This window comes from Solanum verrucosum, unplaced genomic scaffold, assembly GCF_900185275.1.
Source record: "Solanum verrucosum unplaced genomic scaffold, falcon-dt-bn FXZP01000042.1, whole genome shotgun sequence".
NCBI lineage: Eukaryota > Viridiplantae > Streptophyta > Magnoliopsida > Solanales > Solanaceae > Solanum > Solanum verrucosum.
The window spans coordinates 844,416-866,670 of record NW_026020230.1 but is presented as its reverse complement, the minus strand read 5'-3'; the positions used below and the strand labels follow the sequence as shown (position 1 = coordinate 866,670).

General features: G+C 31.3%; 3 protein-coding genes across 3 annotated transcripts; 2 read left to right on the top strand and 1 right to left on the bottom strand.

Moving 5' to 3' along the window:
* Nucleotides 1-10,798: 10,798 nt before the first annotated feature.
* Nucleotides 10,799-11,499, top strand: LOC125831959 (zinc finger protein ZAT8-like). The gene has a single exon (XM_049511082.1). The coding sequence runs from the start codon at nt 10,874-10,876 to the stop codon at nt 11,378-11,380; it is 507 nt and encodes a 168-aa protein (XP_049367039.1). The 5' UTR covers nt 10,799-10,873; the 3' UTR covers nt 11,381-11,499.
* Nucleotides 11,500-14,048: 2,549 nt separating this feature from the next.
* Nucleotides 14,049-14,666, top strand: LOC125831957 (zinc finger protein ZAT11-like). The gene has a single exon (XM_049511079.1). It carries the CDS (start codon nt 14,067-14,069, stop codon nt 14,577-14,579), a length of 513 nt encoding a protein of 170 aa, XP_049367036.1. The 5' UTR covers nt 14,049-14,066; the 3' UTR covers nt 14,580-14,666.
* A 1,231-nt stretch (nt 14,667-15,897) lies between these two features.
* On the bottom strand, nt 15,898-20,224 carry LOC125831953 (ras-related protein RABE1c). The gene is made up of 9 exons (XM_049511076.1): nt 20,125-20,224; nt 19,850-19,942; nt 17,571-17,643; nt 17,348-17,448; nt 16,867-16,932; nt 16,588-16,685; nt 16,442-16,504; nt 16,274-16,366; nt 15,898-16,201 (listed from the first exon to the last, which is right to left on the bottom strand). Exons 2-9 carry the CDS (start codon nt 19,920-19,922, stop codon nt 16,118-16,120), a joined length of 651 nt encoding a protein of 216 aa, XP_049367033.1. The 5' UTR covers nt 19,923-19,942; nt 20,125-20,224; the 3' UTR covers nt 15,898-16,117.
* Nucleotides 20,225-22,255: the final 2,031 nt, after the last annotated feature.

The following is a 22,255-nucleotide window of genomic DNA, read 5'->3' as shown; positions in this document are numbered from 1 at the left end:
GGCTTTACACTGTCATAGGAAAAATTCAAACATATGGCCAAAGAAACCACAAGTGGTGCACTAATATAGTTTCCAACAATTATGGAGTTGGTGTATGATGGTCTATACATGTATGGGTCACAAGCAGGTTTACAACCAAGAAGAGGTAAATAAATGGTAAACATATAAAGTTTACATGTTTGACAATATGTGACTTTTCTATAGTTACCATTCAATTTGGTGATCAATCGGAGAATCTTTTCTCACTTATATATAATCTCATAGTCAGCTTAATGTTCTTTAGTGTAATAGCAGTAATAATGTACTTCTATTCCTGCTTCTTTCTTTTTATTATACTTTTGTCTCATTATCCTTGTTTAGGGGTTCATTATATTTGTTATATTTAAGTATTCACGTAGATGATGACATAAAACTATATGTTTGAGGGACATTCTTTGAAGTCATTGATATTTTGCTAACATAATCTATTAGGCCATCATGGCCAGCTTTGTCTGAGAATATGCGCTAAAATAACTTGTTAAAGCATGAATAACAAATATATAGACAGTGTATTCGTCATAGATTCATAAGACATAAACAATTTATTCATCACACGGCAAATTTCGTATACAAACAGGTTTACATGTATGGGTCACAAACAGGTTTACAACCAAGAGGAGGTAAATAAATGCTAAACATATAACGTTTACATGTTTGACAATATGTGATTTTTCTATAGATACCATTCAATTCGGTCATCAATTGGAGAATCTTTTCTCACTTATATATAATCTCATTGTCAGCTTGTTGGTTGAATATTTTGGTCATGATATATATATATATATATATATATATATATTACTACTACAAACAGATCTCTTTGTGCATTCCAAAAAAATACAAATAGTAACAATATATATTTTCTTTTCTGCATTTAAAATTCTATTATTAAGCAATTTGATAGTATTAAAAATTGCAGGTTGCACTATTGTGGAGAAAAATATTATTAAGATGTCAAATATTATTGAAGGGAGCACACAACACAAAAATAAATACAAGAAAAGCTCTTAGTTAGCCACCTCTAATATTTTTTCCCAAATTTTAGCTTACTTGTGGTTTTTCATAGAAAGTTTGTATGCCGACAATAACATATGATAGAGGAGATGACATAGGAAGAGTAGAAGACCGAAAACAAGTAATTAGATATGAAAATAAATGACAAGAGCGATATTCTATATATATATATACTTACAGCTTGTCCATGACAATGAACTCTTGAATTCGTTTTCCAGTTGCGGTCTTTGTTGAAGGACTACCATTAATGACAATGGCAAGTACATCTTGCATTAAACAAAAATAAAGAAAGAATAATTAGATCATGAGAAATATTCTATTATACTAACAATTAGATTTTATTTGAATAAATAATAATAATTAAATAAATTTATAAATACCAAATTCAAATTCTTTGGATTGATACTCAAAAGTGTGAAATGTGGTAAGAGTTAGTCGTGTTGGTGGTGGTAATGGATCCTCTGGAGGTTTGACCTCTTCAACTGGTTCAACAATGGTGTTTTTATCAAGTGTCCAAACGAATTTGTTAAGTGGATTTTCGTATCCAAGAGGTGGTAACTTTACATGTGCAACAGATACCAAGTAAGTCTTGAAAGGAGCAAATTCGTTTTCAAAATATGTTATATCGGTACTGAAAATAGTGGCCTGAACTTGATTCTCCTGTAAAAGAATTTGTAGAAAGTTTGATTAGTTGTGTAAAATTTAAAAGTTATCTTATTATTTTTCATATTATTAAAGTAAAACTATAAAATGATGGATTATTTAGTTAATGCAATTAAAGTTAGGTTTTTAAAATCAATAATATATTAATAAAAATAAATACCTCTTCATCTTGCAAAACTAAGACTTGGTATTTTATGGTTTTATCTTTGTTGTCCCTTGGTCGACTTTTATCAACAACTTGGACTTTACAGGTCCAATCTTTAGTGTCGGGAGTGATCATATTGATGGTATATCTTTGTGCCATGTTGAAATATCTGCAATTAAAATACATTATAAGAGGATAAATTAAAGGTAAATGTATAATGAAAGCAATATTATAATATACATAAACAAAAAAATAAAATATATATATGAGATTTACCATTGCAAATTAAAGCACAAAGTTCAAGAAAAGGCCTTCTCAATAATTTCATTATAGACAACATTATATGTTGAATGATCATCATTTTCATCAATTATAGGTGGTCTAATTAATACTTTAACATTGTGAGAACTTGTTGCTCTTGATAAAGCAACATACAATTGTCCATGAGAGAAGACAGGTTCTCGTAAATATATACCAACAAAATCTAATGTCTGTCCTTGAGCTTTATTTATAGTCATGGCAAAACATAATCGTACAGGAAATTGTGTTCTCTTAAAAGGAAGAGGCAATTTTTCATCTTCTGAAGTCATGAGTGGTATTCGTGGAATAAATACACGTGTATTTTTAAAATCACCGCTAGATATTGTTGCACTAATAACATGAGGTTTAAAATCATTACATATTAACCGCGTCCCATTGCATAAACCTTCAGAAGGATTTAAATTTCTTAATAACATAATTGGACAATTTTTCTTCAAAGTTAATTTGTATGGAGGTAATCCAGTAGGATTTAAAGTGTGTAAGAAATCTTCATATTCACTTTGATCCTTTGGATCAATAGTTTCATCTATAGCAATGTACACTTTTTCAGTGTTTGGAAATTGAGAGATCAACATGTCATTTATTTCATCAACAAAATCATTTTTAGTTGTTAGAATAGCACGAGAAGTAATAAACGAAGTTTTTGTACAACATGTGTATAAATCAGGATAAGTATTTCTAAAGAGAAGATTTAGAGATTCTTTTTCAGAAGTAAAAGGAATAATGAGGGAATGAGGAATTTCAATTTTTCCATGGTCATTTGTTTTTTCTTTTCCATCGCCAATTCTCATTAAATATTCACAAAATTCAGGATCTTTAGTTGCACGCATATTCTTCGATAACTGTAATTTTTCAAGTTGATTCCAAATTTCAGAACACAATAAACTTTCACGAATAAAATCTTCTTTTTTTCCACTACGAACGACAGGAAGAGTTTGTCTGAAATCACCACTAAAAACAACTATTTTACCACCAAATAACGTATTTGTTTCCATTAGATCTCTTAAAAGCAAGTCAAATGCTTCAACCATTTTCTTTTTTGCCATTGAAATTTCATCCCACACAATTAATCGTGCATCTCGTATTAAAGATGCTAGTGAACTTTGTTTACTAATATTGCAAGTAAAATTTTCATTGACATCAATAGGAATTTTAAATCGAGAATGAGCAGTTCGACCTCCGGGAAGAAGTGAAGCTGCAACACCAGAACTTGCAGTTGCTAAAGCTATAAATCCCTTGTGTCTTACTGTAGCTAATAAAGCACGATATAAAAAACTTTTACCAGTTCCACCAGGACCATCAATAAAGAATGCCCCAAATTTATTTGACAATACTCTATCAAGAATAATATTGTAAGCCATTCTCTGTTCAGTGTTTAATTTATTTTTTAATAATAAATCTTCCTCACTAACAATGATATTTCTTTCGTAATGAACTTCTTTAGCTTCTCTCGCTATTGATGAAGGTTTGATATATTCTGAAATTAGTTCAAATTCATTAATGTCACGACCCATTGAATGAAGAACATCATTAATGTAATTTAATACTTTATAACGTATTTCTCTTACATTTAAGTTTGAACTTTTTTTGAAATCTTCAGACATTGGATTTTCAAATCTTTCCCATAATTCTCTAGGATTTGTTGGATTACAATAAATCAATAACATAGCAAATAATTGTCTTAAACTGGATGACATTTGATAACTTGCTGCTTCAGACATGCATTCTACCAAATTATTAGCACAAAGTAATAGTTCTCTTTTTTCTGCAGCTTCTCTAAATGAATTATATTGTACTCCATTTACAGTTCGCAGATCTTCATATGATTTTGGCCCTCTTACGTTCATTAAAAGAAGTCTAAGATAGTATCTTTCTCCTTCGGTTGGATGGCATGTCACTACACGTCCAATAACATGACCTCGTTTACGACGTGTCCACATTTTATTTGTTGTTGACCATACAAAATGTTCTGGAAATTCACGATATAATAAATTTAGGTCCATAGCTTCTTTGTTTGATTTATTCATTAAAAAAAATTCAGTTAACATTGTTTTTCTTATCATGGGATTACTTGCAATTTTACTAATGTTGTCGGTACTTTTGAAGGAAACAAGTTGTTGTCCATCAAAATGTAGTTGTAGATGATATACACTTGGAGTCATTTCGCTAAGAGGAAAAGCGAATATTCTCCATGCAGCTTCAGGTGGTGATACCCACCTAGCAGATTGATATTCTTTTATTTCATCTATCTCTAGGTTTACATCATTAGTCTGTATATGAAATGCTATTTTATCATGTCCTTTACAAATGTATTTATAAATGTACTTAACAACTTTTATATCCGAACAAATCTCTACATTTATATGGCAGTTGAATTTACAAAGTAAATATGGATTGTAAGGAACAACCCATGAGTTATCAAGAAAGTGTCCTCTAATTTTCACACTTTTTCCTGTATTTCGCCTTCTATAAATTGGGTATGAATTTTTTCCTTTAATTGTTTGTTCTACAAACTCTTTAGGATACTTATTTTTACAACGTCCTTTTTTCTTCATACAAGAATTTGTTGGATTCAAATTACCACAAAGACCATGCATCATGTGTTGTGTAACAAGTGAGTATAAATAGGGATATATATTTTCATCTGGTATTTCAGCACATACAAATCGATCATATGCTTCTGGAGTTAGTAATTTGTAATTATCATTTAGTATAATAAGAAAATGAGCATGGGGAAGTCCTCGTTTTTGAAATTCTATTGTATACATAAATGCTGCAACTTTACCAAATATATGTCTTTTCATTATATCATTTTTTTAATTCTTCTACTTTTGCTCTAAACACTCTACTAACCAGATCAGGCCTATTTTGAACCTCATCAGTTGATATAAGTTTTTCTTCTATTTCAGGCCAAGAAGGATTACATGTTATAGTAAAAAATAATCAGGTTTTCCAAAACGTTGCACTAATGCAATAGCATCCATATATCGTCTACGCATATCTCTTGGACCTCCAGTAAAGCTAAGTGAAAGTATGTGTTGTTTTCCTATATGTGAAGCTTCTCTTTCCCCCTTACGTAAAACATCCAAAATTCCATCTAATACATCAGTTCTAATTAAATCTTGATTAAAAGAAGCAAAGTCTAATCGTTGGCTTTCAATTTTTATCCATTCATCTACTACATATTGTTGGAATAATCTTCCAGCATGTAAGACTATATTTTCATCATCTCTTATTTGAAGTTTGTAACAATAATATTCACGACAAGAAATAGTGCCTCGTTTGTGCTTTTCTTTTAGCATAACTTCGGCTTCCATGTTAAGCAGTCCATCTATTGAACACATATTTTGTATACTTGGTAGTTGTTCTTGTTCGCAATATACTTGTGTTGACGTTCTTGAAGAACACTTAATTTTCTTAATACCACAATGCCATCCACCTTGACCATATGGAAATAGCAATGGATATTGCAATGGATCATAACAACCGTAATAATAATTTACCAATTGACTTTTATCACTTTTTGTATATATTCGAATATGTGGTGTAGGAATAGAATTAGTAATATCTTGTTCTACCCATATTCCTGCAACTTCTGATACTGTTGGTAAGTTACATATACGCTGATCTAAGCCAGAATCACACTTAAGTGCAATATAAAAATCAGATAGTTGTGGAACATCTACTAAAGATTTTAAAAACATAGAGTATGGGTTAATTTTTAATATTTCCATCAGAGTTCTTACAACATACTCATTTAATTTATTTGAACATGCCATTCGATTTCTTAATTCATTTTCACTATCAAAGAAATATAATTGAAGATTTTTTCCTTTTTTATCGGTAGGAATCAAGTCATTGATGAAATGATACATCTGACCTTGAACCCGAAAAGTATAAATACCATTATTATTTTTTGCTAATTTTTTGTCATAAGTTACCCCAAGAGATGTGAAAGCAAATATATTATTGTACGTTCTAATATAAGTTCTAAAATGTTTTGATAGCTCTGTATTTTCCAAATAAAGGTTTTTTAATTCTATTGGAATCTCATGTGAAGTTAATTGAACAGAACCATTGCTACAACAAAATGCAGGCGGTTCATATTCAAATCTTATGGCTTTACAAAATTGACAATTTGATACTTCTTTTAATTTGATATAATTAGTTTTTGATGGCATAGTACTATCTATTTCTGATAGGAGCAACATGGGTTCTCTCATAAGATCAGAACTTTGTGCAACAGAAACCATGGTGGAATTAGAAGACGATGCAGTTGCCAAATTATTATTCATTGAACTTTTAGATAAGTTATGTTTTCTCATTTCAGCTCTCTTTGCTCGACGGCGAGCTAGAAGAATTTCTTTTTTCTCAGGTGGCATCAATCTGTATAGTTCACGTCTCCTAGCATTTCTATCCGCATTTGATTTTTGAAAAGCATGCACATTTTTATGGTTTATATTACTTAACATCTTTGGGATCAAAATAATTTTAGACAAAATAATTATCTGGTAAATAATAGTAATAATTTTAAATAAGGAATTAGTTGAGTAATACTTACCACACACTGAGAGAAAAGTGAAACACAGGTGGAAATTCTGTAAAGTTAAAATTTCAAACCATATATTAAATTAGATCTAATATAATAGACATGTATAATAGGAAAAACAAAATTTAAAAATGCTAAAAATGTAAGGCTGATTTAAATAGTAATGCAGTAGAGAATATGGAATTAGAATAGTAACAAACAACACATAGTTCTTTAGTTCCATTTAAGTCTAAATAATGGATAATTAGAGAATAGCAAACAAGAATTATTGTGAAATCCATGTACTGGAACCAAAGAACAAAGTTGCAAGGTTTCTATGACAACACTATATCAATTGGGAATTTCACTGCCCGAAAAATCACTTCCTGATTCATGCAACATTAAGAAAAAAAGAAAGTGCACCTTTTGCAACAATGTACTTTCAAACTATGTTGATTGAACTCTTCAAAAATGTCGGTGGGCGCATGTTAAATTCTCCAAATGTAGTATATTTTTGTAAAATCCGACATGTGTGCGACATTCAAAGTGAAGAGCCAATGCAACATAGCTTTCAACACACCGTAATATTGTTATTTTCTAACGTGGTTAATGAGGATTCATATAGCCGACCTTACTTGTTTGAGACTTGGGCATAATTGTTGTTATGTCCCTGCTGTATTGGTGTGTTAGGGTGTCTCCATAGATTTTCAGAGTGAAATGTCGTCTAGAAATGATGGATAATAATATGTTGCGGCAGAAATGTTGAAGTAGTATGTCAATTTTTTACTCTTCATTATTAAAAGAAAAATTAGTTAAGTTGTTTCCTCATTTAAATTTTAGTAGCTATATGAGTAAGAAGAAAAAAAAAAGGAAAAAAGATACATATATGAGAGAAGGACCAAAAAATTGATGAAGAACTTACCTAAAATTGGAAGGTCAGAAGACTAAACACACTTGATATACCAGGAAGATGAACTATCTGTGAGAAGAGAAGATGAATTATTTAAAGGTATGATGGAAATTTCTAGATACAAGATAATTTGTAATTGTGTGTTTAATATTCAGCCACGTGGAAGGGATTTAATGGACAAGTAAACTATTATTTTTTATACATAAAAAATAAATTAAATATCAAAGCAGAATGACAATTATACCCTTGAGATGTATCACTATTTCTTTACTATGAAGCATGTTGATCATATTTCTAAAGCTCATACTGAAATCAGGTTATTAAGTATCCTTTCAGGTTTATGCTCCAAGAATTTGATTTCTATTCTCCCATAGCATATATTAACAATGCATGTTGTAATTGACATTTCTGTAAGTTCACCATACTATCAAGTATTAACTCAACTCTTTTAAAAGTTCCCTTGAATTCAAGCCATATATCAGGCAATAAGAAAACAACTTACAACTCATTCAGCTATCTAACCTATGTCAAGATACCAGACGATGTGAATTAGAAACTAAGAACCAACGCCTTGCCTAAACTACCAGAAAAAACACTACACTCTTTTCTAGCTAAAAAGAAAAATATTAGTGCTAAACTCTTCCTTCATATACAACTTTTTCACCAACAATGAACTTCCCCATATTTGTAGCATGAGAAGAAAGAAGCATTCATTGTGCTTGTATATTCATATGCAGGTGTTTAACATTTGAATTGAAATATTTCTTGATATTACAGTTAAACAATTTGCACTTTTCTTTGGATTTATTTCAGCTTAGTATTGTATGTTTGTGTAAAGGTTAAATGTTTATCACTATGGTGCCTCCACCTTAAATGACCTTTGGAGCATCCAAAGAAAGGCAGAATTTATTTCTGCTCTTCATGGGCATGTTGCTACTCTTCTTAGGCATATGGTTGGTTCACTTGGTAAGATGACCTGTCCTATTGCTGTGAACTTGGTTTTGATTAATTTTTTGCCACAAATTTCGTTCTATTTTGCTCGATCCTACTTTTCTGTTTAAAAATCAGTTCATTAGCTGTTGCCAGCTGTAATTTTGGGAGAAAGGTTTCTTTCCAGTAATTCCCTTAATAAAACACTGGTTTTACTATTGCAGTTGTTGAACATGCTTATCAGTTGGGAAATGCAGCTCAGAAACAAACTTTTCTGATGGAGCTGTATTCCCTAGAGCTTCAGTTGTTCAAAGATTTGATCTCAGCGAAGGAAGCAAGGTAATTCCTAGCAGTTAGTGACAGCATGCTGCATGTGTACTTTAGACAATTTAAAAGTTTTCTAGGTTGTGATGTCAGGTTGGGACATGTTTTTTCTTCTTTAACAGGATATCCTTATGATATTTTTTTGTTTTACTCTGCTCGACATTTTCTCTTAAATATCGCCTTACTGTTGCTCCTTCATCTAATATTGTTCATTAAATTGCTAATCACCTTACTATGTGTATTGAAAGCAAAATTTGTTGTTAAAATTGATGCGTTCTTCAACAGGATATCCTTATGATATTTTTTTGTTTTACTCTGGTTGACATTTTCTCTTAAATATCGCCTTACTGTTGCTCCTTCATCTGATATTGTTCATTTAATTGCTAATCACCTTACTATGTGTAATGATAGCAAAATTTGGTGTTAAAATTGATGCGTTCATGTTGATTCTTTTTCGATAAATATACTTTACGTTGTATTCATATTTGTACTTAATGAATGCATTTATTTCCTAACTTAGCTGCCATTCACATTTTATGAACAGCTTCAAAAGGGTTCAGTTATACGGCACATGACCTCTGTACTTCAGCCTATTATGGAGAAAGGGATACTGGACCACTCAATTATACACTGGGCACTTGTGGAGTACTTAACTATTGCTGATAAGGTACCTCAGAAACCTTAATGAGGTATTAATGAGTTGGCTTATTGTGAACATCCCTTTATAAATTTAAGTCTGTTCCAAGACTTCTGCTGCATAAATAATCCAGCAGTTGTCAAGTCCAGACCTTGTTCGGATGATTCACACAAAGGATGGATCCAAGATTGGGATATTCTTTGTAAATAGAATAAAGAGAGCGATTAACAAAGGTTGACGAAGAGAACAAAAATAAATTTGAGCAAAATTTGAATGGAAATCATACCTGGAGTCACAGGGATGAAGAGAAGACGAAGAGAAAATTGTTGTTTGCCGTCGTCCGTCGAGTTTTATAAGTTATTAGCGTCTGTTTATTTGTTCTCTTGGGAGAAGAAAGAGAAACCGATACTTCTAGAGAGAAATGGATACTTCCAGAGTCCACTTTAATCTCATGCGTAATTACCTTTTTGCCCTTATATAAAGTCAAATTTGCTGAAGTGCCATTGATCAGGAGTAACAGGTTTTTTATATGAGGCAGCCACGTGGTATGCTTGAACAATTTGCCCTTTAAATGAACATATATTTACAGTTTTGCCACTGGTCGTCCTCTACTTCACATTTCTATATAATAGAAATAAAATAAAATAATATATAATATCGTGAACCAATTTTTTTAATCATTACTACAAAAAATAAAAAAATATATTGGCTATGCAATTAAAAACTTAAAAACTTGACTATCTAATCAGAAATATGCTACTCCCTTTGTCTTTGTTTATGACTCGCTTTTCTTTATAATCAGTCTAAAAAGAATGACATATTTCTATATTAAGTAATAATTTGATTTTAAAATCTCTTTTGTTGTCACACTAATATCTATCACTCATTTTAAAACACAGTGTCAAAAATCTTTCTTTTTTCTTAAAATCCGCATCAAGTTAAATTAATTCATATAAATTGAGATGGAGAAGGATATTGTTTTAGTGTAAGGTAAGCGTTTATGTCTTTTCTAGGCTACGTTTGCACATGCGCCTTGAAAGGAATGTGTCATGATTTAGAAACCTCATAGAAATTACTTGAAAAATACTATTCCCACTCATATTGTTTAAAAACGCGGCGACTCATTAATTTTTAAATATGTGACAAACTTAATCAACAAGAAAAAGAAAACAAAACTTGAATGACCCGTACTAATATTCAATTCCATATACAGCTTTTGCCTATATATATGTGAAATGAAACAAACACCAACAAAAGTATTATTTCCTACTTCTAAATTCTCTCATTTCTTCCAAAGTTTCAAAAACTTACTACTATACAAAAAAAAAATCCTTATATTTTGATTTTTGATTCCATATAAACATGACAACCATGAAAAGAAGCAGAGAAGATAATGGACAAGTGGAAGCAGAAGCCATGGCTAATTGCGCCTTAATGCTTTTGTCGCGTTTAAACAATAACAACAACAATAACAATGATTTTGCATGCAAGACTTGTAATAAACGATTTCCATCTTTCCAAGCCCTTGGTGGACATCGTACAAGTCATAATAAAAAGCCAAAATTACTCGGAGAATTTCTTGTTCAAACCAACAAAAAGAATAAGATGCATAAATGCTCTATATGTGGTACGGAGTTTTCATTGGGTCAAGCATTAGGCGGACATATGAGACGTCACCATGATGAAATTAATAAAATTACGTCTCATGAAAAGACGATGATTCCGATTTTGAAGAAGTCGAATAGCAGCAAGAGGATTAATATTTTCGGGGTTAACTTTAACATAAAACCTGATGATGATAATGTTGATGATTTGAAGTTATGGCCGATGGAAGAGGCTCCATCGCCCGTCTTGCGAATATTTATTTAAGTCAGCTTGTAATTCATTTTGATTAGGATTAGGCGAATAATTAGCTATTTATGGAATTATTTCCATTCATTTTGTTGTATATAATCCTTAATTAGTAATTATTCACTGATTATTTTGTATATGTTGAATCTTATTTATATATCACCCAGGATTAAGGTATTTACAAATCATGTGTTTGATTTTGTTGTTACCTTGAGAATATTGATTATTGGTATAATAACATCGAACTTATATATAATTCAATCAAATGTGATGCAAATGAAATAACTCAGATATGGGCGTATAACATACTCCCTCCGTTTCTCTTTACATATCGTCTTTATTAAAAATAAATACACCCTCTCCAATAATAACTATACTATTTTGAAATGTCCAACAATACTTATTCACTTTATAAAATCAATGGATAATTTTATACTTAATTTCTAATTTACTCTTATCATTAATTATAGTCATTTCTTTATTACATTTTTCAATTTATTGTAATTATTATATTTAAACGGTGATATGGTAAAATTGTCATTCGATAATTTCTTAATTAAGAAGTGTGCAAAGTCAATAACAGACAAGTATTATTGGACAAAGGGAGAATTTTTCATTTCACAATATCAACCTTGAAGGTATATATTTGACCAACATAGAAAAACTAAGTAAATTATCAATGTTCATTGGTCAAATTAGTTAATCAAAGTAAATTAATTCATGTTCATTTATTGAAAATATGAATTCAAGAGAAAATTAAATAAAGGTATAATGATAAACGTATCTATTTTATTAAGGAGCGTAAAACCTAAAATGGTGACAACTAAATAAAAACGAAGAGAGTAGAAGTTTAATTTTTTCCATTAAGTGGGTCCAGAATGTAACCATGGACATTAATGAAATTGCAGAATCACCACACCACATGTTACATTATTTACATTTGGAACGAAAATGTTCATATGTTTTGTACTTCCTCGATCCTTAATTACTTGTCCACTTTTGAATTGACACACTTATTAAAAAAATAAACTATTGATATAGTGAGTTTACCATTTTACCCTTGTTAATTATGAAAGTGGATGAATTAAAAACTTAAGATTTTCAAGAAGTTCTACATTTTTCAAAGTAATTAATTGAAGATATAATAGGTAAAATATAAATTGTACTTTCTTAATATGTTAAAATAGACAAGTAATTAGGGACAACTAAAAAAAGGAAAAGTCAACATATTTGTAGATAATATATACACAAAATAAACACACTATAGCTGCACCTAATAAACTAATAGTATGCCACATAGGAAAAGGAAAAAAAGAAACATATAATATAATCTATACCAAAGAATATTCTAAGTATTCCAACTGCTAATTGAAAATTACACACACTCTCTTAAATTATCTATCTTAAATTTTTTTACACGTTCCTTACGAAACATTCAATAGAAAAGCTAGTTTTTTACCATTCTACTATAATTTATGTCTTAATCTTTTGTTAATTTCACTCTGCCCTTAATCTTTTGTATTAGGTAAATAGTACCTTTTTTATGTTTTAAATGAGCTAATTAAATATTTTCCTCTTAACAGAAGTAATACTTGTTACAAATGAACTTACATTGAATGACAATTAAACTAGATCAATTTTTTTTAAAATAATAAATTTAATTCTTTTAAAAATATACACTAGAAAAAGTTAAATAAATAAATAATTTAAATAAATAGAGTAATTAATTATGAGATGAAAAATGATGTTGTTTCAAGCCTATAAAGAAACGTTTAATTGTCGTTATCGAGGCTTACATTTGCAAGTGTAACGAAAGCTCTTGGAAGTGTTCTAGAAACCTCAACGAACCCAAACTCATTAAACAACTTGGAAGTGCTCTAGAAGAAGCCAACATTAATATATTGGGGAAAATATTCACACATATATATTTTTTTTTCGTTCATCTTTACTTGTCCACTACATACTTAAAATACTTGTTCAATAATACTTGTCCAGTTTGAATTATTAAAAGATAATTTTATTCTCTTGTGTTTGTTTTACTTCAATAGCTAATACATTTCCCAAAACATAAAATTCAATATATTCAAAGGGTAATATAGTAATATTTCCTCTATTAATTATTGTTTCTTTAGAGCTTAGGTGTGTGTCAAGTCAATAGTAAACAACTATTATTGGACAAATGGAATAACTTTTATATACTTTGTTCATTTTTACTTATCTACTATATTGAAAAGAAATATTTATTTTTATTTATTCAGTTTAAAACATGAATTGTGGTGTAGAGGTGATATTATTTCACCCTTAACTAGATGTTTCGAGCGTCACCTCAAATTAGTCATGTAGTGCATGATCCAAATTTAATCGGGATAGAAGGTGAGAGAGTACTTCTTGTTTGTTGACCTAAAATATTGCCATTTCACACTATTGACTAACGCGTCAGCAACACCCAAGTGCTTATTTCAAATCAATTGGTTCCACTTGTAAACCAACTGTATTTCTTTGACTCACTCACTAACAAATTAACAAAGTCAAACAACATTACTTAATATGTCTCATGTTTCACACACGCAAACCTTGTTTTCCAACCTATTATATATGTGAAGCAACACCAGCCAAAGTGTATCATATTCTTAAACTTCAAACTTCAAATCTTTCTTTCAAACTTCTACATTTTATAATACAATTTGTAAAAATCTTCAATAATATGACATCCATGAAAAGAAGCAGAGAAGACAATATGCAAATTGAAGTAGAGGCCATGGCTAATTGTGCCTTAATGGCGCTTTTGTCTCGTTTCAATAACACTTCTTCATCATCAGATCATCATGAAATTAATGATTTTGAATGCAAGACTTGTAATAAACGGTTTCCGTCTTTCCAAGCCTTAGGCGGTCATCGTGCAAGTCATAATAAAAAGCCAAGATTACTCGGAGAGTTTCTTGTTCAAACTAACAAAAAGAATAAGATGCATAAATGTTCTATTTGTGGTATGGAGTTTTCTTTGGGTCAAGCATTAGGCGGTCACATGAGGCGTCATCGTGATGAAATTAATAAAATTACAGATGAAAAGACGATGATTCCGATTTTGAAGAAGTCAAATAGTAGCAAGAGGATATTTTGTTTGGATTTAAACTTAACCCCTCGTGATGATAATGTTGATTTCAAGTTATGGCCAACAACACCAATTGCATCTCCTGTTTTGCGATGCTTTTTTTAAATCCCTTTCCTTTAGAATTAGGAAATTTGCTACCAATTTGTTAATTCTTTTATGATGATATTTATGTCAAGATAAATTTACGATGAATTCTTTTTATCATCTGTTATTCAAAACTCACTAATTCAAATTTGTGTTCCTTTCTATATAAAAAAAATAATTCTAAACAAAGTTTTTTTGTAAAAAAAGGCTGAAGACCATTCGATTTTAATGTGCTTGATATGCCCTATATTGTTGCCCTATTATTGTCCAAAGATAGGTTTTTAGTTAATCTAAATAAATATGTTATTCATCGCTATGTCAAAATAAATTGGCAAGGCAAACTCTAACTGCACAAAGTTTAATTTAATTTGGTAATGAGATTTTCCTTTTTAAGATCACATATCTGAAACTTACTAATTCATATTTGCACTAAGGCCAAAGAAAAAGACTCCATGTCAAAAGTTTTTTTTTTTTTTTAAAAGCTCAGGAAGTCTCTAGTTAAGAGTGGACGGCTGGATCTCACTTATTTAGTAAATTGAAATCATGGATGGAGCTAGGTAGGATCGAGGGGTTCATATTCGATATTTCTTTGGTAAATAAAAAAATTATGTTGTTTATATATGATTAAAATTATTTTTTATGTATATATATAGTAGATATTTGAACCCCTTTGATTTCTTCAAGTGTTTGCTTTTTCATATTTTAAACAATTTAATGAAAATCTTGACTCCTTCAATGATAGAACTTTTAACTTAAACGTCTAATTTTGTGACATAACTATAAGAAGTAGGTAGATGATAACAAAAAGTTATACTAGGGAAAAGAGGTCAATAAAATCAAACTATAAGAAATTTTCTCTAACAATGTTTTACACAAAAACTAAAAGAGATTACTCTATAAGAAAACAAAACAAATAGTGAACTAACTACTTGTGTTGCACATATTTGAAGCCGTCAATTTTTCAAAAAAAGAAGTGGCATCTTGGAAAGTCATGTAGTGTTTGCGATAAGAAGTTGTGTCATTGTTGAGCTGGTTTGGGTTCCAATTCCATTATCGACCTGAAGAAAAGATACAAAAATTGGACTCCTCAAAGGTGTATAATCAGAATAGAATATTTCAGGTTGAAATATCTCTACATCATACACTCACGACATTCGCAGAATTCCGGCTCTATCCTCATATATTTCTACCATCAATTTGCTTTTCTACTGTCTCTACGTATATAACATATATAATAGAATAGTTATTGACTCCTATCTTACCTTTGCTTGGTCACTTTATCTTAGTGTTATAGTGTATTTACCTTTAATTGTTTATTATTGGTAATTATAGATTAAAGTTAGTAGTATCAAGTTTGAGGCCATAATAAAAGTTGTACACATAAACAGCTAGCTAGGTTACAGGTCCTTGAAAGCTAAATGAAGAAGGAAACTGGAAAGGTGTTAGCAACAAATAATAATAGTCAAACCTATGTTTCACACGTTAAAATTTCAAAAGAATGACCAATAAAGAAAGATATTACAAAGCTATCGCCCTCCAACTTCATATTCTAACCATTTTTATGAACCACAACAAGCTGATTTCTGGGCAGCTTGACCACCTCCAGCTCCTGCTTCTGGTTGATTAATCTTGAGCGTTGACGGCTGCAATGTCAACAATGAGCATACAGTATTTGGAATTTCCAAAAATATTTTAAGTATATTCAAGTTATTTACCTCGGCCTTGGAGTCTGTGTCTGCAAGCCTTTGTTTTATATCTCTTGCTATTGAGAAGAAAACTTGTTCCACGTTAAGATTTGTCTTTGCACTCTGCAGGTGCCAGAGTTATATTTAGTACAGGAAGACCTACCAGCATTTCTTTCTAGGCTGTTGAACCATACTTACAGTTTCAAAAAATTTAATTCCATACTCATCTGCAAGTGCTTGACCCTTTGCCGTAGGGACAGCCTACAAAAAAGTTCATATTGGCCAAATATTAGACAGGAGGAGGAAAAGTTACTGATAAAAGATCAGTCCAAACAAAAATCTACCCTCTTGCTTTCATCCATGTCAGCCTTGTTCCCTACAAGTATTTTGTTGACATTGTCTGAGGCATGCTGCTCGATGTTACGAATCCAGTTCCTAATGTCTGCACGTAGGATGAAACAATTATTAGAAACCATACACATGAGTATACTGCACAAATGACAGTAAACAGATAAAAGAGTTGTGGAATTATGCAATCCATTCACTTGAACCCTAAAAAGGGTGAGCATTCGCATATGAACTACACCTTGAGATTATAGGAGAATCAGGATAAAGAACCTTACTGTTAAAGGAGGATTCGTCAGTAACATCGTACACCAACAATATACCCATGGCTCCACGATAGTAAGCTGGAGAAATTTGTAATCAGAAAAAGAGAAGCTATAAGTACACAGGCAAACAAAACACAAGGATCTAAGGAGGATCATTTTTTTTCTTTTTAATACGAAAGCAATTTATTCATGAAGATGAGAAACAGGCACAAGGATAACAACTCGTAGATTTTGCAAAAATAATATGATAGAGAATATCAATTAAAACTGGCTCTCTTCATAGGGGGCAAGAGTATAAACGGTCACATGGAAACGCAGGGAAGAAACAAAAGGGGGAGAAAAACATCACAAGACCGAACTTCTCTAAAGAAGATTCAATTAAGAAAACAAAAATGGAATAGACTTCTCGCAGTCATACTGGCCAGACTCCTTTATAACAACATTGATGTAACACCATCAGAACTTTTATCAAGGAACAACCATGACAACATACCAGTAGTGATGGTCCGAAAACGTTCCTGACCAGCTGTATCCCATATCTGAAGCTTGATTCTTTTTCCATCAAGCTCAATGGTTCGAATTTTAAAATCAATTCTGACAAAATGAAATAGAAGCAAGCATTAAGAAATATTTGTACACAGAAAAACAAGGCACATGATTCTCAAGGGCATTCTGAAGCAATTACCATAGAAGTATAACTAAGAGAGAGAACTCACCCGATAGTTGTGATGAAGCTTGTGGTGAAGGAACCATCAGAGAAACGTAAAAGAAGACAACTCTTACCAACACCTGCAGTGCAGACATCAAAGAAACAATTGGTTATAAAAAACAATCCACAATCATTCTCTATAAAAGTCATGCAAAGACATTACATAACCTCCAAGTGCAATGAAGAGGATGCAGAATAAGAAGCTCAGAACTTCCAAGAGAAAAGGTGACTGAAAATAAGTTTACTGAAAAGGTACAAGGTAAGTTCCAATTCTTAACTAGCTTTAGGGTATACCCTAAAGAAAAGGAAAATAAATACCAAACAGAAGTTTTCATCCTACCTAGTACATAAAAGAAAAAGGTAAAAAGAAACATATGGAAGTGTTCCCGTCTTACCTAAACTTTAGGTGATAAACAGTCATCATGATTACCCCCACCTCACACACCACCACTACAGCACAAAAAATAGAAATGTTGTATGGACCAAGATCAACCAGCCAAGAATCCCAAAAGGAGAATAAAGGAGTTCTCTTGATCATAAGAGGAGAATATCATCTACTCCTACTGAGCACAGACATTACTAGTTATGTACAGAACAAACAGGACACCCAACAGATAAATTTGGCTACAGCATTCTGTCATACTTCAAAATCATGTTCTACCAATATGAAGATTTAAAACTCATATTTTATGTTTAATTTGAATGACCATAGAGTCATGGATGCAATAGATAAAGCAACATGGTGAAGTCTGATAGTTCTGCAGAAGATATTTGCTGGTAATGCAGATCATTTCTGAGCAGTTGAGGTAATCAGAATTTGGTTAGATACTTACGAAATAACTTTTTTAAGGTAAACGATTGTTAGTGAATAGCTAAAGTACCAACTCCTCAAGCTCAAAGGCCCACATATCAATTAACTTCAGAAACAACCACAAAAGCAAGCATTATTAAAGATTATAGCAACCAACTTAACCTGACAAGTATACACACTGACAGTATAAGGAGAGGATACCACATTTTCTCCATTAATCAGAGTCACAGTAACTGATGCAAACAAACGCCAATACCGTTGTTCCTGTTCTTATTATGCAGGCTGCTGACAGCCTAATCCTCCTCAAAGACATTGTTAATCTGTTCATAGTGTTATTTGCATCTATGGTACAAGAGAGACCTAGATAAAGACAAAGGTGATGGAGCAAGATGTAACTAAAAGAAAATTCCTTCGGCTTATCAAATCCACCAGCTTAGTCAGTCAGTGGACACTTTATAAGATGGCAAAAGCTAAAGAAAGAAGCTCATCCTGAGACTCTTTAAAACATGAATGATCCCAACCATTGCTTGATAATTCTTAATAACAAGCAATGAAGGAAAAACCTACCAAGTAAAATATATCCCTCGCCACGTCCACTAGATTGATAGACCCTGATAAATTGTCAATCGATCAACTACATCTAATTAGTTAATTTCCGTTGAGTCCTCAGTATCTATTCCATTCTATTCAGACAATTCATCATACTGAAATTATATTTAAGCTGGCATGCCTAGCACAACCCATGGCGAAGCCACAGCCAACTGGTGAAACATACTGTACAAACACAGCAAAAACATCTTTTTCCATATATATACATTATTAACGCTTGAATCTCCTTGTAGTTGCACAGGTAAGCCCACACATACAAATTATTTGAATGCACAACCCTCCTGGACTTAGGACCAGTTATGCAGTATGATGATTCAGCTGATTTCGACATGTAAAACAACAAATTCTATTCAGCAATAATCTGCTGTAATCACTGTTTCTCCAGTAATTATTTGTGTGGGCTCAAGAATACTGTTAACACTTAAAATACTGTTATAAATCCCTAGTCATGTCACAGGTACAAATATAACAAACCTACTAGTTAATTAACACCCAAATTCATTACCAAAAAATCTTTTTTTTTACAGAAATTCCTAAACCCGCTCATATGCAATAGCTCGCAAACCACGCAGAAAATGCAAATCGTACTAGGCAATCCCGGTGCAACAAGCTCAACTCAGACTCTTAGGAGTCATTACCGGAAGATCATTTGCAGAAAAATGAACCAAATCTAGAAAAAAACATAGACACATCGAAACCAAAATGCATTTTCTAAGAAGACGCTAGATCACAACATAAGTCAAATCACCGATCCGAGAAATGCAGCCATAGATCCACAAAAAATTAAATTACAAAAAAAAAAATGAAAATACAAATTTGTGATCTGTGAAAAGGGATTAGAAATGAAAATGTGTTACAATACTTACCACTATCGCCGATCAAAAGAAGCTTTATGAGATAATCATAGTCTGCTCTAGCCCTTGCCGGTGGTGCGGCCATTGAAGGATCAACAAAAGCTCCTAAAAGTGTTTTCCTTAAATAAATTCGTATATTATGAAAATTATATACACAAGAGCACCCTTCTGGATTCACAAAATTATTCAAATTTATAATGAAGAAAGAAAAACTGTAACGAAAATCAGATCAAAATCTACAGAACGAATCTAATCAATGATTTTTTTCAGAGAGATAAAGGGGTTACCAAACAGGTTCAGGATGCGATGAGGGTGGCTAATATGCGCACTTTGTGCTGCGTGCGCCAAGCAAATTGTTTGGGGGCGAGTGATCACGCGCTTTTTGATTATGTACCTCGTTGAGACCATTTGCTATGTAATGTGGTTGGTCGGGGATGTATATAAGTTTAGTTAGTCAAAAAATGAGTATTTTTAAGGTTGTTAATAGTTTGGGGAAAAAATTAATAATTTGTGTCAAGTTTAGAGGTGTTTCTAATACTTCTCTCTTAATCATATTGTTAAACAAGGTCATGTAAAACGTTGAAATTTAAAAAAAAAGTACGGTTATACTTGTTGAATCAAATAAAAAGAAAAATGAGACAAACAAATTTCGAAGGATTTTGGCATGGCGCATTTTGATTGGGTATTTGGAAAGTTAAATAAAACGACAAGGAATGTGTGCGTTGTGTATTAGAGGTGGAAAGTGTTTAATAAAGTAAAAAATGTAGAAAGATATTCGGTACAAGTGTTGTTTTGCCTTTTAATCTACAAGGAATAGTCGGCTCCATCTAATACAAACTACCTTCCACATGATTTGCCTTTTTAACTACTCTTAGTTTTAAATTCGAATATTCTTACTTAAACTATTAATCTTTCTTTTGTTTTATTTTTTATTGATTAACTTATCTACGTAATAGAGAATTTAAAAAATATAGTAGTTTGTATGCACAGAACAAGAGGTGGACATGTGGCACCAACAAAGGATGCTCAAGGATATTGGATCAGAATTTGGACTCGAGGATGTGTTCAGTGCAAATTGATTTTGATTAAATCTCTGAAATCACATAATAATCGTTATAAAGAAAGATGGAAAATCGTGACTCAAAGATGAAAAGAACTTGTGTTATGATAATATGACAAAAAGGACTGATACGTTAGATATAATCGTAATCATATAATTAATACCTTATTCGCAACAGAGAAATATTAGTTGGGCTCTATTAATGACATTTTCACATGGACAACAACCATTGTTCATAGTACTTTATGTTTTGAGTGAAACTTTCTTATTGGTTTATTATCTATAAAAACTTATAAATAGCATTTATAACACAATTATAAGTGGATCATTCTCTGAACAATACAAACCAATATACTACTTCCTCCGTCCACAATTGTTTGCAGGGTAAGGTCATGTACACCCCTCAAGAAAAATTTAATACAAGGTGTAATTTGACTAATATAACCCTACTATACCAAGAATATCAAAAGTCTACATAACTTTTCAATTGAACTACGTACACTATCATTAAGGGCAAAATTGGAAAAAAGTGACTAATTATTTCTTGATTGTTGAAATTGACAATTAATCTTGGACATCTATCTTTAGTATACCTGCCAAACAATTGTGGACGGAGGGAGTACTAGTTTTGTGCTTCAAGCCTTCTATATTTCATTAAGTATTTACTTCATAGCATTTACTATTTGAACGATCTCGAATTTGAGATCAACATCACCAGATTCAATGCAAACACTCATCATCGGAAATTTATTGTTCCATATAATTTTATTTATTTACTTATTTATCTTCGTTTTGTTCTTTATAAATATATTTAATTGTTAATAATCAAATGTAACAAGTTAAATCAAGACACTTATTTTTAACCTTACTACAAATTCAACTGTATCATTCTCCCGATAAACAAAAGTTATGAATGTTCAACTTATCGAAAATACAGACAGGAAAAGCTTCTTTCAATCTCTTGTCTCTTCAAAAGATTCTCAATTTTTGTATATACCCAACTAGCTACCATATTTTTATAAAAATTATACACCATTAAAAAAAGAAGAAGCTTGGCAGCAATATTAAAGACCATATAAGTTACGTCCTTATTACTATAAAATTAATTATGATGGTTGCAAACTTGCAATAAATAAAATGAGTTAAAGTAGTTGACTTTTGTATTACGAGTTTTGTGTGAAAAGTCAAAGGTTTTGCCTTGACAAGTTAATTAAGAAATTAATTAACTTGGGTAATTGATGCATCACTAATACAAATTAGATTGGGTGGATCTTGTTAATGTAATTATCTATTGCTCCCTAATGTATTTATTTACACCTTAGTATAACGTACTTTGCGTAGTTGAAAAGATTTTCTTA